The 17242-nt window shown below is 40.4% G+C and overlaps 1 protein-coding gene across 1 annotated transcript in view; it reads left to right on the forward strand.

Moving 5' to 3' along the window:
* The first annotated feature begins 795 nt into the window (after positions 1–795).
* Positions 796–17242, forward strand: part of LOC126162845 (importin-5) — a 164262-nt gene continuing 147815 nt past the window's right edge. Inside the window, 3 exon segments of the mRNA XM_049919608.1 lie at positions 796–947; positions 1342–1491; positions 9557–9783. Of these exon segments, the coding sequence (XP_049775565.1) occupies positions 852–947; positions 1342–1491; positions 9557–9783 (473 nt within the window). The 5' untranslated portion in view covers positions 796–851.

Consider the following 17242-nt stretch of genomic DNA (forward strand, 5'->3'; position numbering starts at 1 on the left):
AAACACAAAATTCCTTAGAAATTAACCATTGATATGGAAAAACATATATATATTTTTTAAATAATAGTAATAACAAATAATCCACAGTAACCAGATGTTGTAAATACGACCAAAAAACACGGAAAGAGGTTAAATTTTTGTAAAGGCCAATTCATACTGGCCGTCACGGCACCGTCACATTATAGCACCATCACGCCCGGGTGGATTCACGCTGTCTATCACGTCACGTCACGTCGCGTCACGTCACGTGATCTCTACTCGTACGGCTGTCCTCCATAACAATTAACAAAGACATAGAATAACAACTTATATCAATGCCTAAAACCACGACCTAAGAAAGCACGGAGAAACGGAGTATCAAGAATGAGAGCATGGCTGTGTATTGGAAGGAGATAAGCTTGGGGGATCACGTGATCAACAACAGACGATGAACTTGTTCCCGAGAAACCTTGACGGTGCCGTGCCGTGACGTGACGTGACATGACGGCCAATGTGAATCCCGCCATTTGAAATACATTGTGGAATGTTTCGATGTGACGTGACGTGACACCCAACGGGAATTGTCCAATACATATAATGATACATTTTAATAGCCTGCATTTATTTACACAACAGTCTTGTAGATGTCGAACAAGGAAGTAAATAGTTTTTGAACGTGGTTGATATATATTTGCTCTACCTTTTAATTACTACCGTGCTGCCAAGTTCATTTGATAGGATTAAATTTCTTTCGTTAACCAAGTGTAATTACCATAGGTTACTCATACTCATTGTGTTTGACAGAACAACAATATCTGTGACAGGCGCCAAAAACGCGCGAATTGAATAACGCATGCGTAGCCGTTCTTTTAATGTCTGAGGGTAAAATGGCGGCAGAGCAGGAGCAATTTCAACAACTAATTACCAGCCTCCTAAGTACTGATAATGCTGTTAGGTCTACAGCAGAGGTAAGAAATTCTGCGAAATATAGCTGTATTAAAAAATCCATCAGATCTGTGATTTGCATAGGTCATTAATGGACATATTTCTCAATAATTTACACGTTGGCAGTCGCCTCGTGTTGTCACTGAATTGTCTATTTTATTACTAACTAACGTAATTATTCTCGCTGATGGTATTTTGATAGTGTTTTCGTCAATTTGAGATGTGTAAATCTTAGTAGGGTAGTGTAATAGGAATGACTTATCTTTTGCGTAGGGAGAAAATGATGGAACGCACTTAACCTTTTGTGACGGGAGACTGCGCATAAGTTAAAGAGGTGACCGTTTCAGGGGGAAAAAATCAGCTAATCCATGGCTCTACCCTTTCCACTTCATCTCATATTTGTTAACTTTTTTTCAGGAGACATACAATAATTTGCCATTCGAATCGAAAGTTCCATGTCTACTAAGCACAGTTAGGAATGCAGCAGTGAATGAAGATGAGCGTCAAATGGCAGCCGTCCTCCTACGAAGACTCTTGTCAGCAGACTTCATGACATTTTACCCTAAGGTAACATAACTTTTCATTGCTTTATGACTTAAAGTCGCCAGAGTGTTTGTCAAAAAGAATCTCTTAGTGTTTCATGTCTAAGCCTTTGTACCTGCCGAAGAACACAGTAGTTGCCTCAGTTAAATGTAGTTTAATGTAATATATAGACCTCAGGTCGTCACTCTCTTTCTGTGGATTACATCAGTACATTTTATCAAATCTTTGAATAGTATAGAATTTTGTACGGGTCTTATTGTGCTCGGTAGTAGCGTCTACTCTCTATATTTTAAATGCTATGATATGTTTGATCTATATACTGTACAAGCAGTACTGTGTAAATCCTTAAAGATGCGTTAGTTCTGAAATAATTAAATGTTGGTTGACATTCAGCTGTTGTGGTTCGTGTCTGTAGTCACAAATGATGGCAGGTAAAGTGTACATGTTTTGTACATCTGAGGTAATGCTTTATTAGACAGCCAATGAGTGTTCAATAATATTCTGAGCTCTCCGCTGTAAATGTCATAGGCTGTATGGACATCAGGTGTCATAGTGGTGGATTATCTAGTGATTTCTTATTTCATTATTGTTTCATCATGGCTCACAATGGTGATAAGTGACAAATTCTACATTAGCAAGAAAGACACAATTTAAAAGATAGGCTACATACTTTCGTCAAGTGCATAGTACCCGGATAGACGTGCAGTAGTAGGCATGTTATGTTTTGCAGAGTAGGGTGGGCAGTGCTTGTCACGGGCTGTAATTGGAATGCAAAATGGCAGGTTTGCAGTCAGTTACAGCAGACGAGTGAGCAAAAGTGTTATTAATTACTTTCAGTACAGTGATTAAAATAACTTTGTGATGACATTTTTGCAAGTTGAGTGGTACGGGTCAGTCTCCAGCCAACCTCAGCTGTTCCATAGGCACTGTTGTGCTGAACGTTTCGTAAGTGAATGCAGTGCTTTTGCCTGGTGAGGCAAGTTGCATGTGTTGCGAGGGGAGAACCAAATATAGTGATTAATATTATCCACATGAGCGCATGGCATGCTGGCAACACTGCCAACCCCCCTCCCCGCCCAACCATTAATGGAAGAATAAGACTATTCCAAATTTACATAAAAATTTCTTAATACCACGTTTTGATCTCATGCTTGCGAAGCTGGTGGGTATGAATGAAATGTGAAACTATTTCCTAACACAAAGCTTTTTGCTTGTAGTAGGCCTAATAGGCATTCGATATTGGTACTTCGTGGATTATATTCTGTCGTGTTATATAAATGGCTGTTTGTGCCAAAACAGTCTCGTTTATTTGGTGTGTTACAAAATTGCTGCCATATTAGAAAGGCCCATTTTGTTTTATCTAGCAGACAGTGACAAAATAGACGTAATCAGATCGAGAAACTACACCAGTCTTGGGTATTATTTGTATTAACAGCTTTTTCAGTATTAGATAACGGCATTTCGATTTTTCATGTAGCAAAACGTTTGACGAACATTGATGAGGTAATAGATTCTTTCGCAGAAAGGAAAGCACGCCATGTAAAGCTGTAGCAAGATTAGAGAGAAAAAAATGCTAGGAGCTAAGGTTTGCAGAAATGTGTAGTTTCTTGCTTATCTCTTGTCAGTATTGGTTTTATATATCCTATATTTAATTTTATGTCACACAAAACAGCAAGTTATTAACTAATAGGTAATAGAGTTCAGATTTTTTGAAGAGTTCTTGTTCTCTCGATTACAAATAATCCCATCCGCTATTAATTGCGAGATTTTTTTTTAAGAGGAGCAGGCTGTCAAACCGGCCGACTGGGAGCAGGAGAGGCACCACAGGACATTTCAATTTCCACTCTCCTGAATATAGTTTGGACGTGTGGTAGAAAAATGCTTTATGAAGAGGCGTGGCACTGCAATTCACCATACTTAAGACCAAATTAATATGTCTTACATTTCCTCGAATACATACGTTTTATGTTTCAGACTTTTCAGAAAGATGAGCGCTACAAGGTGAACATAGGGTCTATTTTGAAAATCAGATTTTTTTAGTATTGATCCGGTTCGCAAATGTTATAGACCCAGGGCTGATGCGCAGAGCAGTCTGAGTTATAGTGGGTAGTCTCCACATGAACTGTGTTTACATTTAGTGATTTTGCTGTTTTCCCTTCGTTTACTCTCACGTCGCCCGCATCTCGTGGTCGTGCGGTAGCGTTCTCGCTTCCCACGCCCGGGTTCCCGGGTTCGATTCCTGGCGGGGTCAGGGATTTTCTCTGCCTCGTGATGGCTGGGTGTTGTGTGCTGTCCTTAGGTTAGTTAGGTTTAAGTAGTTCTAAGTTCTAGGGGACTGATGACCATAGAAGTTAAGTCCCATAGTGCTCAGTCATTTGAACCATTTGAATACTCTCACGTCAAATGAAAACAAAATGGATATATGTGGCTGGGAGCTATCAAGTGACTTAAAACACATTCACATAATTACGGAAGGCTAAAATATATCATTAGTTTCAGATTTTATTTTATTTCCACCTTTGACAGTCAAGTATTAATCGCCTTGAGGAACAAGGAAGTTATTTTTGTCTGTTTGCTAAAGATATTTGACTTTCGTTAACCTTTTCCACAGAGGCAGTCAATGTATTTGAAACAAAATGTTTAATTCCACAGTACTGGCTAGTTTCAACTGTTCGCTGCATTTCAAGTGCATGTTTTCATTTTGTAGCACGTCTGGTATTATGCCATAATAAAGAACCAAATATCATGTAATACAGTACTGGTGAGCCAAGAAAATTTACATCCCGAAAACCACACTGAAAAGCTTAATATCAGGTCGAGGTCTACTTCATTGGGAATCCGGACATACTAATGTGCACTTTAAGTATCCACTTTAAATGTGCACATTTTAATATGGTTCACGAAATTCCGATGTTCTTGCAGTACCCTCTGATCTCTTGTTTCTTTTATGATGTATGATCTTTCAGTGTTCTAGACGTACGTACGGGCTTCCTACATCATGATAGCTACCCAAGCGTGGTGTCGCCTGTTATCTGCGCTCTCTGGCAACTGCTGAAACAAACCTATTTCTGACAGACTGTGGGAAAATATTGCGAATAGTGGTTTGAAAAACGTTACTTTCAAAGTAAATATCGTTTTACGTAAGTTGAACTATGTGCAAGAATATACCATGAATTTATTGAATCACAGAGCGTTTGACTCTCATTTAAAAACCAACTCTTTGATGACAAGCCATTTAGAATAATTTCGAACCCTGAAGATCAGACATTTATGTCATTATTAAAAATTTTATGGGCACATTAGTGTGATATATCTTAAAAGTGTAACACGTGCAAAAAAGATCAACAGTATATGCAAAAGCTTAGCTTCTCTTGCAGCTTAGAACAATATTATATGTGAAAACTTTACTTTTCTTGTAGCAACACTATGTATATTAATTTAAGCTGTTAGCTTTCCCTGTTTGTTTGTATGTTCGTGCTACTTAACAGTGATTTTGCTGTTGGCTGACTACATCACGTGTCCTATGCTCTGAATATCCGGTGTCATCGGCCGGTGAGATCACATGACATGAGCTACGAATGGCTTACAAAAGCGCGTTGAAATCTCAATTTCAATGATTCGGAAAGTAATATGCGGTGTTTCGTGGAATTCCAATGTATACTTTCGTAATATGAAAATACGCAACGTACATGTTGCTGCACATCAGAGATATTTCCAAAACTTGTCTTTTTCCCTGAGTTTCGTTTTCTAAAGTGCCGGGAAATTGTACGCCCGTGTATAAAATCCATAACCATTCAAATGATTGATAAGGGAAAATATACTGTCACCCGGGAGAAAGTGTATTTTTAACCGGGAAATCCGGGAATTTTTTTCCTTGTCCACGTATACACCCTGATATACTTTCCCATCAAATGAGATGTAGTTGTAGGGTAGGACAAAGTTGGTAGGGTGTATGAGGAATCAGGCAGTGGATGTCTTAAGGACATTGGAAAAGGTAGTGTTCAATAGCGGTAAGACCATTGGCATGAGGGATGTTGGCGTGTATCGAGGTGGTGTCAAAAGTGACGTGTAGGGATCCAGGAGGTCAAAGGATGGGTTGGTGGAGAGTCTGTGGAAGAGTGGTTGGTGTCTTTTACATGGGAAGCTAGACTACGGGTAATTGGTTGGAGGGTTGGTCAGTGATGGCCAAAATTCCTTCAGTGGGGGCACAATAACCAGCCACAATGGGATATCCAGGTTTGGGGATTTTGGGGAGCATGTAGAAGGTGGGTGCGCATGGTGTCAAAGGGGGTGAGGAGGGAAATGTATTCAGTGGAGATGCTCTGGGAGGGGCCTAAGGATTTAAGCAATGATTGGAAGTTGTGTTGGACTTCTATGGTGGGATCATTCTATTAGTTTATAGGTGGAATAGTCAGATAATTGGCGGAGGCCTTCCGCCAGGTTGTTGCTGTCATTAATAACAAGTGTGTTGGAACCTTTGACTACAGGTAGGTTGATTAGCTCATGGTTTGTTTTGAGGCTGTGTATGGCTATTTCTACTGGAAGGTGGTTGTCCTGAGGAAGGGAACTGGGGAAGGTTGGTGAGGGTAAGTTGGAGGTAAGGAATTCCTGGAATTTGGCTAGTGGGTGGTTAGATGGAGGGGGAGGATGATGGAAGGTGGTATGAACTGGAAGAGGCAAGGTTCAGTGCTGGAGTTAGTGTACATTTGGTTTGAGGGATTGGTGACAAAGAAGTGTTTCCATTGCAGGGATCAGGAGCAGGAGAGTAGGTTTTTGACAAGTCCAGCATAGGTAAAGTTGGATGTAGGGCTAAAGGTGACGCCTATGGATAGGACTGAAACTTCTGTGGAGCTGAGAGTTTTGGTGGAAAGGTTAATAAGCGTTACTGGAATGTTTTGGCTCTGGATTTGATGGAGAGCTGGTAGGGAGATTTGGAGGGTATGGCAAGTTGGAAAGGTCAGCTAGGCATGATTTAGCTTCCATGAGGGTTGGACAAGGAGGAACACTGTGGGTATGATAGGGGTTAGGGGTTGAGGTGGCAGTAGACGTCAGCAGGTTGGATAACTTGTGGAGATGGTGTCTGGAATGCTCCTCCAGGTGCTGGAGAGCAAAGGATTCAGTTTCAGAGATGTGATGTATGGAGTAGGGATTGCCGAGTAGTAGTATCTTGCGGAGGGAGCAGAGGTGGTTCTGAGATGCCTGTGCCATGGAGATACGTTTTTGCAGTGCTAGGTTTGTGAGGGTCAGGGATTGGCAGAATAAGTAAAGGGAGGGGGGGGGGGTTGGATTAGGTCAAGGGTTAAAAGTTTGTGTGGCATGGGCAGATGTGGAAAACAAAATGCTAAAGTACGTCAGGATGAAGTGGGATCAATAGGTATAAATGTATTGATAACTATCCCTCTCCTACCCCCTTCAGATTGCTACTTGGCATCCCATGTGAGCATTGTATTTTGACCCAAGATGCTGGCATTGGAGTCAAGTGAGCGTGAGGTATGCTTGTGTGTGTGTGTGTGTGTGTGTGTGTGTGTGCGCCCGCGCGTATGTCCTTTACTGATGAAGGCTGTGGCTGAAAGCTTTATGTAAGTGTCTTTTAATTGTACCTGTCTGCAACATAGTGTCATCTTTACGGCAGGTAGCACTCTATCTTTCCTACATTGTTGAAATTGAATAAAAATTACTCTAAAGTACTGAGTCTAAATCCACATGTATACTCTGCTAGCCACCAAGCAGTGTGTGGCATAGGGCACTATTCTCACCAGTCATATTCCCCCCCCCCCCCCCCCCCCCCCCCCCCCCCCCTGTTCTACTTGTGGATTGCTCGGGGGAAAAATGACTGAACACCTCAGTACCAGCTCTAATTTCCCTTATCTTTGAATGGCGATCATTGCACAATTTGAAAGTTGGTGGTAATAATATATGCTCTACATCCTTGGCAAAGATTGGATTTTGGAATTTAGCGAGCAGCCCCTTCTATTTAGCACATCGTCTACCTGCAAGTGTGTAACACTTCAAACCCTCTATAAGATTTGTAACACTCTTGCGATGGCTAAATGTACCAGTCACGAATCCTGCTGATCCTCTTTGGACCTTCTCAATCTCTTGAATCAGACTTAACTGGTGAGGGTCCCATACAGACGAACTATAATCTAAGACTGGACGAACTAAAGTATTGTACCCAATTTTCTTTGCTGAAGGACTGCATCACTTCAGGATTCTACCAATAAACCGCAATCTAGGGTTTGCTTTACCCGTTATTTGTTTAATCTCATCGTTCCATTTGAGGTCATTTCGAGTGGTCATACCCAGATACTTGACGGATGTTACCACTTCCAAAGACTGGGCATTTATTTTGTACTCTTACGTTAATGGGGATTTCCACTTTGCTATACACAGTAGGTTACACTTACTAATATTGAGAGGTAACTGCCAGTCATTACACCACACATTTGTTTTCTGCGAATCGTGATTGATTTGTTCACAACTTTCGTGTGATACTACTTTCCTGTAGATTACAGCATCGTCGGCAAACAGTTTAATGCCGCTGTCAATAGCATCAACCAGATCATTTATGGAAATCTTAAAAAACAGTGGACCTATTACACTGCCCTGGAGCACACCTGATGCTATGCTTGTTTCTGTTGAAGTCTCCCCATCCAGGACGACATACTGCTCTCTGTCTGTTATAAAACTTTCTATTCAACTGCAAATATCATCGGATAGACTGTAAGCGCGCCCTTTTTGGAGCAAGCAACAGTGCGGAACTGAGTCGAACGCCTTTTGAAAGTCGAGGAATATGGCATCAGCCTGGGAGCCGGTATCTATAACCTGTTGTGTATCATGCACAAAGAGGGCCGAGCTGTGTCTCGCATGATTGCTGTTTCCTAAAGCTGTGCTGGTTACTGCAGATAAGCTTCTCAGAGTCTAGAAAGGTCATTATGTCTGAAAACCAAATATGTTCCATGATCCTACAACAAATCAACGTCGGTGAAACTGGCCGGTAATTATGTGCACCCGTTTTTCTACCCCTTTTTATAGATTATGACCTGCGCCTTCTTCCAGTCCTGTGGAACTTTCCGCTGTTCGAATGATATCTGATAGATGATGGATAAGAATGGTGCTATATTTGTAGCATAGTAAACATAAAATCTTACTGGGGGTACTGTCTTGGCCAGATGCCTTCCTGGTGTCTAAGGATCTTAACTGTTTTGCAATCTCCATACACTAAACACTACGTCAGCCATTCTTGCATTTGTTCGATAATTGAAAAGGGGGAATGGTCAGCCATCCTTGCATTTGTTCGATAATTGAAAGGGGGAATGGTGCTGCAGTCCTCTACCATAAATAAGTTTTGAAAGCTAGGTTTTTAATTTCGGCCTTTTGTATATCATCATCTGTTACATTACCTGTACTGTCAGCAAGAGAAGGTGTTGAATTATTTGTAGTGTTCATAGATTTTACATACCACCAAAATTTCTTGGTGTTATTTTTAGAATGTGCAGATTAAATATTGCTTTCCCCAGGATACATACCCAAAACTGCTCTGGAAACTGAAACTAAAGAAAACTAGTCAGTCGCAGTGTCCTATTGACATGTCTCAAGACAGCAAGCAATCTGCCTTAAATAAATAAATAACACAAATATAAAACAGTATTAAATTCAAATCAGGATATGTAGAACTGTTCCTAGTCTTAGTTGTGGATACAGATCTCAGATCCTTTGAATGACCAAATTTAGCACACATTTCCCCTGATTAGCCTTGTCATTTCAGAAAGTTCAGTGCTTTGGTGCCCCTAAATACCCTTATAGGAAATAGTGTTGATAGAAATTTGGCAACCAGAATTTCACCCTTTTTAAAATCTGTTTGAGAGAAGGAGAAACTGGCATGATGAATGCCGCTTTTACTAGTCAGCTCCATAAAAGCAGTAAATCTAAACATATTTACTACTGCTGTTCTGGCATCAGTGTGTACCATAATACTTAAAAATGCATTATCTTGTTCCATTGTTAAGGGCACATGAAACATTTCTGATGATTTGGTCCATGAACTTAGTTTATTATTGCCAAAAATTGATTTATTTTTAACACACAGCTGCCACCTGCTGCTCAACAAGAGTTAAAGGATCAAGTTCTTCAGGCGGTCCAGCAGGAGCAAGTGGATACAATAAGACGGAAGGTCTGTGACGTGGCAGCAGAAGTTGCTCGAAATCTTATAGATGATGATGGGAACAACCAGTGGCCAGAATTCTTACAGTTCTTATTTACGTGTGCAAGTACACCAATTCCGCACCTCAAAGAAAGTGCTCTTCGAATGTTCAGGTGAGGAATATATTTAGATATGTAAGTTGTACATAGTTATAGAGAATGCACACTACTACAGAATCTGTTTCATATATGAATAGATATGCTCGCTTAGGGTAGTTGTACAATACTTGCAGGTATTTATTGCTAAGCTAAAGTTTACTTAGAATTAAATGCTGTGTCGGGTTAATATTCAACGTGTCTAATTTTCGCTTCATTTGTGACTTTTCTTGAGCAAGTTTCTGAGCAACAGTAATTACTATTTATTAATTAAGGATTATACTCGTGATTTCTGTAGAAACGGAACATTTGATTGATATCAGGAGCTATATAAAATTTTATAGTGCCAGAGTTAAGGTATTGGACAAGCTACCAATAATGATGTTTTGTTAGAGAGTATAGCATTGACTTGTTGAGCTACAGGGAGTAAAATATACACCTTTGTGGTTCTGACTGCTTTATCAAATTGGTCTGCCTCTATGGAGATAGTAGTTGTAAGATTATATTGTTCTAAGATAACATTTCGGATAACCAATGGTAAGTGAATAAAGAGGTTACGTGTTTTGAGCTGCTACATTGAAATAGTTGGATATTCTCTCCAGATTATTTCTTGTTAAGTTACGTCACGTCACATCACATTGTGAAGAGGTTACATAAAAATTTCTGTTGTCACAGATGTTACATGAAATTTCTTTTGTCACAGCTGCAATATTTTTATGGAAGATTTTACTGATAGACTTACCAGTAGAGTACAGTACAGTAGAGTAACCTGAGGCCTTAATTAGGTTGGAAGTCCATTTGGTAGTGAGACGGCGGAGGCAGTGAATGTGTTATGTGAAACAGCTCTGCTGCAGTTACTGAACAATTATAGTTGAGTCAAAAGACTTGTTTATCAAAGTTTACTTATATTTCATATTAACGCCAGTGTTATTTTGGCTATGTACCATGTTGCATAAAATTATTTTTGCTTTGGTGAATATCTTCTGAACTAACAGAATTAGGACTGCTGTTTTTTTCCAAATATATTGTTTATGTGGATATACAGTGTGTCGGAGGAGGAATAGTCAATATTCAGCTATATGACAAGAAATATCATTCAAAGTATACAAGCCTAGTAAAAATGGTCTCTAAAATGCGTACTTTAAGACATGTCAAGACTACTTCATCTTTATACTGTGAAATACATCTCTTCTATGGGAAAAGTGTTCAGTAGCTCTTAAGGCATGTATTTTAGAGGCCATGTTTACTAGACTTTCTTGCTTTGAATGATCGTTCCTGTCATACACCTGAACACTTGTCGTTCCTCCTCAGAAACCCTGTATTCTCATAATGATTTGCAAAATTTCTTGAACTCATTGCTGTGAAATGTCTTTCATATATAGTGCTTCAAAAAACTGTTAGAAAACCCTTTTCTTTTCCTGTCGCAAGTCATGGTAAGTGCTGCCAGTATTGCTGCACAGCATATAGGAGAAACAAAACTGCCTGTATCCCTCTGTGTTTATAAAGAAAATTTTTGAAGTGTTCTGGATGTGCTATATTGTAGTGGTTTTTTTCTGTTTCCTAGAACATCTCACTTTACCTTCATTTTCAGGTAAAAATTGTATAATAACAATAAACCCCGTGGAGGCCCTGGAAAAGAATAGGCCTCCGGTATGTTCTGCCAGTCGTAAAAGGCGACGAAAAGAACACACCACTAATAGGGCTAACCCCTCTATTAGTGTGATTAGTTGGTTCAGGACAGAACTAATGAAGCCTCGGACAAGCGCTGTCATGGTCGGGGACGACGCTTGAACCCTATGCCCGTCCACAATGGTAACAACACTGCTAGCCACACGGCAAATGATTTAAATCCAAATAAAGGTGTTTTGCAGGATACGCTTCCTGCAACCACCCTAGAAGGAAAACAGACAGAGGATGAGATGGTCAGACGAAGTTAAGACACCTCATGTTCTGTTACTACCAAGCAACAAACTTAGGAACCAACACAACTGGGTACAGATCACAAGTATACACAACATTTATTACCAGATACCCAGAATTAAAATTTTTAACAGGACGACGACTAGCTGATCAGATTCGTGTAATAATAAAAAATAACAGGATACCCCAGTCAGAATTAGAAAACATCAAACAACAAGTACAACAAATACTGGAACAAAATAATGTGCAATCAGAAGAAGACGAAGAAAATACAGTAATGGACTCAAACATCCCAGAGCAAACAAACAAAGAACAACAACACGCATCAATTAAACAATCAGAAGAAAACGAAATTTTAGGACAGCCACCAGAACAAGCACAAATAGAACACGAAGTGACACACATGTTAGATATAGAAGAAAAATTTCAGCTGACATATATAGAATACAAAGACACAAATACAGACATTAGACCATTCTTGAATAGACCACCAAATAACCCACAAGTCGAAACAACAATAACCACAATCATACACAACAAAATAAATGAAAATAAAACTGTGGAAGAGTTACAACTACTGGTTTATGTAGGAGCACTCACTACACTAAATATACACACTAGGCAGAGATCAGAACCAACCAACACACAGAAGAAACCCACAAAACCAGCATGGCAACACAGGCTACAGATCACAATAGAAAAACTGAGAAAAGACATCGGACAGCTAACACAATTTATAAGAAATGAAATGTCAGAAAAAAAAAACGAAAAAGGTTAGGTAAAATCTCACAACAAGAAGCAATAGAGCAATTAGATGAAAAGAAGCAGAAATTACAAGCATTGGCCAAACGACTTAGAAGATACAAAAAAGTGAAAATAGAAGGAAACAACACCAAACATTCAACACAAACCAAAAGAAATTTTACCAGACAATAGATAACACACACATTAAAATAGACAATCCACCAAACATAACAGACATGGAACACTTTTAGAGCAACATATGGTCAAACCCGGTACAACATAACAGGCATGCACGGTGGATACAAGCAGAAACAGACACATACAAGATGATACCACAAATGCCTGAAGTGATAATTTTGCAACATTAAGTCACCCGAGCAATTAATTCTACGCATAATTGGAAAGCCCCTGGAAATGATAAAATAGCAAATTTCTGGTTAAAGTACACTCCTGGAAATTGAAATAAGAACACCGTGAATTCATTGTCCCAGGAAGGGGAAACTTTATTGACACATTCCTGGGGTCAGATACATCACATGATCACACTGACAGAACCACAGGCACATAGACACAGGCAACAGAGCATGCACAATGTCGGCACTAGTACAGTGTATATCCACCTTTCGCAGCAATGCAGGCTGCTATTCTCCCATGGAGACGATCGTAGAGATGCTGGATGTAGTCCTGTGGAACGGCTTGCCATGCCATTTCCACCTGGCGCCTTTGTTGGACCAGCGTTCGTGCTGGACGTGCAGACCGCGTGAGACGACGCTTCATCCAGTCCCAAACATGCTCAATGGGGGACAGATCCGGAGATCTTGCTGGCCAGGGTAGTTGACTTACGCCTTCTAGAGCACGTTGGGTGGCACGGGATACAAGCGGACGTGCATTGTCCTGTTGGAACAGCAAGTTCCCTTGCCAGTCTAGGAATGGTAGAACGATGGGTTCGATGACGGTTTGGATGTACCGTGCACTATTCAGTGTCCCCTCGACGATCACCAGTGGTGTACGGCCAGTGTAGGAGATCGCTCCCCACACCATGATGCCGGGTGTTGGCCCTGTGTGCCTCGGTCGTATGCAGTCCTGATTGTGGCGCTCACCTGCACGGCGCCAAACACGCATACGACCATCATTGGCACCAAGGCAGAAGCGACTCTCATCGCTGAAGACGACACGTCTCCATTCGTCCCTCCATTCACGCCTGTCGCGACACCACTGGAGGCGGGCTGCACGATGTTGGGGCGTGAGCGGAAGACGGCCTAACGGTGTGCGGGACCGTAGCCCAGCTTCATGGAGACGGTTGCGAATGGTCCTCGCCGATACCCCAGGAGCAACAGTGTCCCTAATTTGCTGGGAAGTGGCGGTGCGGTCCCCTACGGCACTGCGTAGGATCCTACGGTCTTGGCGTGCATCCGTGTGTCGCTGCGGTCCGGTCCCAGGTCGACGGGCACGTGCACCTTCCGCCGACCACTGGCGACAACATCGATGTACTGTGGAGACCTCACGCCCCGCGTGTTGAGGAATTCGGCGGTACGTCCACCCGGCCTCCCGCATGCCCACTATACGCCGTCGCTCAAAGTCCGTCAACTGCACATACGGTTAAAGTCCACGCTGTCGCGGCATGCTACCAGTGTTAAAGACTGCGATGGAGCTCCGTATGCCACGGCAAACTGGCTGACACTGACGGCGGCGGTGCACAAATGCTGCGCAGCTAGCGCCATTTGACGGCCAACACCGTGGTTCCTGGTGTGTCCGCTGTGCCGTGCGTGTCATCATTGCTTGTACAGCCCTCCCGCAGTGTCCGGAGCAAGTATGGTGGGTCTGACACACCGGTGTCAATGTGTTCTTTTTTCCATTTCCAGGAGTGTAGTTCACCTCAACACTTTCACATCTAACTAAATTATTTAACAAACGTAATTGTTGGGTTCAAATTAATGATATGAATATAATAGAAGGAAACATTCCACGTGGGAAAAAATATATCTAAAAACAAAGATGATTTGACTTACCAAACAAAAGCGCTGGCACGTCGATAGACACACAAACATACACACAAAATTCTAGCTTTCGCAACCTACGGTTGCCTCGTCAGGAAAGAGGGAAGGAGAGGGAAAGACGAAAGGATTTGGGTTTTAAGGGAGAGGGTAAGGAGTCATTCCAATCCCGGGAGCGGAAAGACTTAACTTAGGGGGAAAAAAGGACGGGTATACACTCGCGCACGCACACACACACATATCCATCCACACATATACAGGCACAAGCAGACATATACAGAGGCCTAAAGGTAAGTCTTTCGCTCCCGGGATTGGAATGACTCCTTACCCTCTCCCTTAAAACCCAAATCCTTTCGTCTTTCCCTCTCCTTCCCTCTTTCCTGACGAGGCAACCGTAGGTTGCGAAAGCTAGAATTTTGTGTGTATGTTTGTGTTTGTTTGTGTGTCTATCGACGTGCCAGTGCTTTCGTTTGGTAAGTCAAATCATCTTTGTTTTTAGATATAAATTATTTAACAGTTACACTGCAGACCCATATACAGTCCCTGATACCCTTACACAAGGAATAACTTATCTGAAACCTAAAGATCAAGCAGACACAGCAAACCCAGCAAAATATTGCCCCATAACATGCCTACCAACAATCTACAAAATATTAACTTCAGTCATTACACAGAAATTAATGACACATACAACACAGAACAAAATTATAAATGAAGAACAAAAAGGCTGTTGCAAAGGAGCACGAGGATGTAAAGAGCAACTGATAATAGAAGCAGAGGTGACATATCAAGCTAAAACTAAACAAAGGTCGCTACACTACGCATACATTGATTACCAAAAAGCTTTTGATAGTGTACCCCACTCATGGTTACTACAGATATTGGAAATATACAAAGTAGATCCTAAATTAATACAGTTCCTAAACATAGTAATGAAAAATTGGAAAACCACACTTTATATCCAAACAAATTCAGATAACATCACATCACAGCCAATACAGATTAAGCGTGGAATATACCAAGGAGACTCATTAAGGCCTTTCTGGTTCTGCCTTGCTCTGAACCCACTATCCAACATGCAAAATAATACAAATTATGGATATAATATTACTGGAACATACCCACACAAAATCACACATTTGCTATAGATGGATGATCTCAAACTACTGGCAGCAACAACTCAACCAATTACTAAAGATAACAAGTATTCAGCAATGATATAAATATGGCTTTTGGAACAGACAAATGTAAGAAAAATAGCATAGTCAAGGGAAAACACGCTAAATGAGAAGATTACATATTGGATTACCACAGCGTCTGCATAGAAGCGATGGAAAAAACAGATGCCTATAAATATCTAGGATACAGACAAAAAATAGGAATAGATAATACAAATATTAAAGAAGAACTAAAAGAAAAATACAAAGACTAACAAAAATACTGAAAACAGAATTGACAGCAAGAAACAAGACAAAAGCTATAAATACTTATGCTATACCAATATTGACCTACTCATTTGGAGTAGTGAAATGGAGTAACACAGACCTAGAAGCACTCAATACACTTACATGATGACAATGCCACAAATATAGAATACATCACATACATTCAGCAACAGAAAGATTCACATTAAGCAGAAAGGAAGGGGATTTATCGACATAAAAAACCTACATTATGGACAGGCAGACAATTTAAGAAAATTCTTTATGGAACGAGCAGAAACTAGCAAAATACACAAAGCAATGACTCATATAAGTACATCGGCTACTCCATTGCAATTTCGTAACCTCTTCTTCAACCCTTTAGATCACATAACATCAACAGATACAAAGAAAGTAAATTGGAAAAAGAAAACACTACATGGCAAGCACCCGTATCATCTAACACAGCCACACAACGATCAAGACGCATCCAACACATTGCTAAGAAAAGGCAATATATACAGTGAGACGGAAGGATTCATGATTGCAATACAGGATCAAACAATAAACACCAGATATTACAGCAACCATATTATTAAAGATCCCAATACCACAACAGATAAATGCAGACTTTGTAAACAACAAATAGAAACAGTAGATCACATCACAAGCGGGTGTACAATACTAGCAAATACAGAATACCCCAGAAGACATGACAGTGTAGCAAAAATAATACATCAACAGCTTGCCTTACAACATAAACTTATAAAACAATACGTTCCCACATACAAGTATGCACCACAAAATGTACTGGAGAATGATGAATACAAATTATACTGGAACAGAAGCATTATAACAGATAAAACAACACCACATAACAAACCTGACCTCATACTCACCAATAAAAAGAAGAAATTAACACAACTAATCGAAATATCCATACCCAATACAACAAATATACAAAAGGAAACAGGAGAAAAAATTGAAAAATACATCCAACTGGCTGAGGAAGTTAAGGACATGTGGCATCAGGATAAAGTAGACATTATACCAATTATACTATCAACTACAGGAGTCATACCACACAGTATCCACCAGTACATCAACGCAATACAGCTACATCCAAACATATATATACAATTACAGAAATCTGTAATTCTTGATACATGTTCAATAACCCGAAAGTCCCTAAATGCAATGTAACGTGTACCGTACAGTTAAAAGGAAGTCACGCTTGATCAAGGTCCGCGTCACTTTCCATTTTTAACCAGACATAACGTCTGAGACAGGAAAGAGAAATAATAATAATAATAATAATAATCTAATGGCATATGGTACTTTTTTGTCAAGAACTTGCTTTTAAGTTTAAATATTTGCGTGACTTTATAAAGTTTGATG

Source organism: Schistocerca cancellata, chromosome 2 (genome assembly GCF_023864275.1).
Source record: "Schistocerca cancellata isolate TAMUIC-IGC-003103 chromosome 2, iqSchCanc2.1, whole genome shotgun sequence".
Lineage (NCBI taxonomy): Eukaryota > Metazoa > Arthropoda > Insecta > Orthoptera > Acrididae > Schistocerca > Schistocerca cancellata.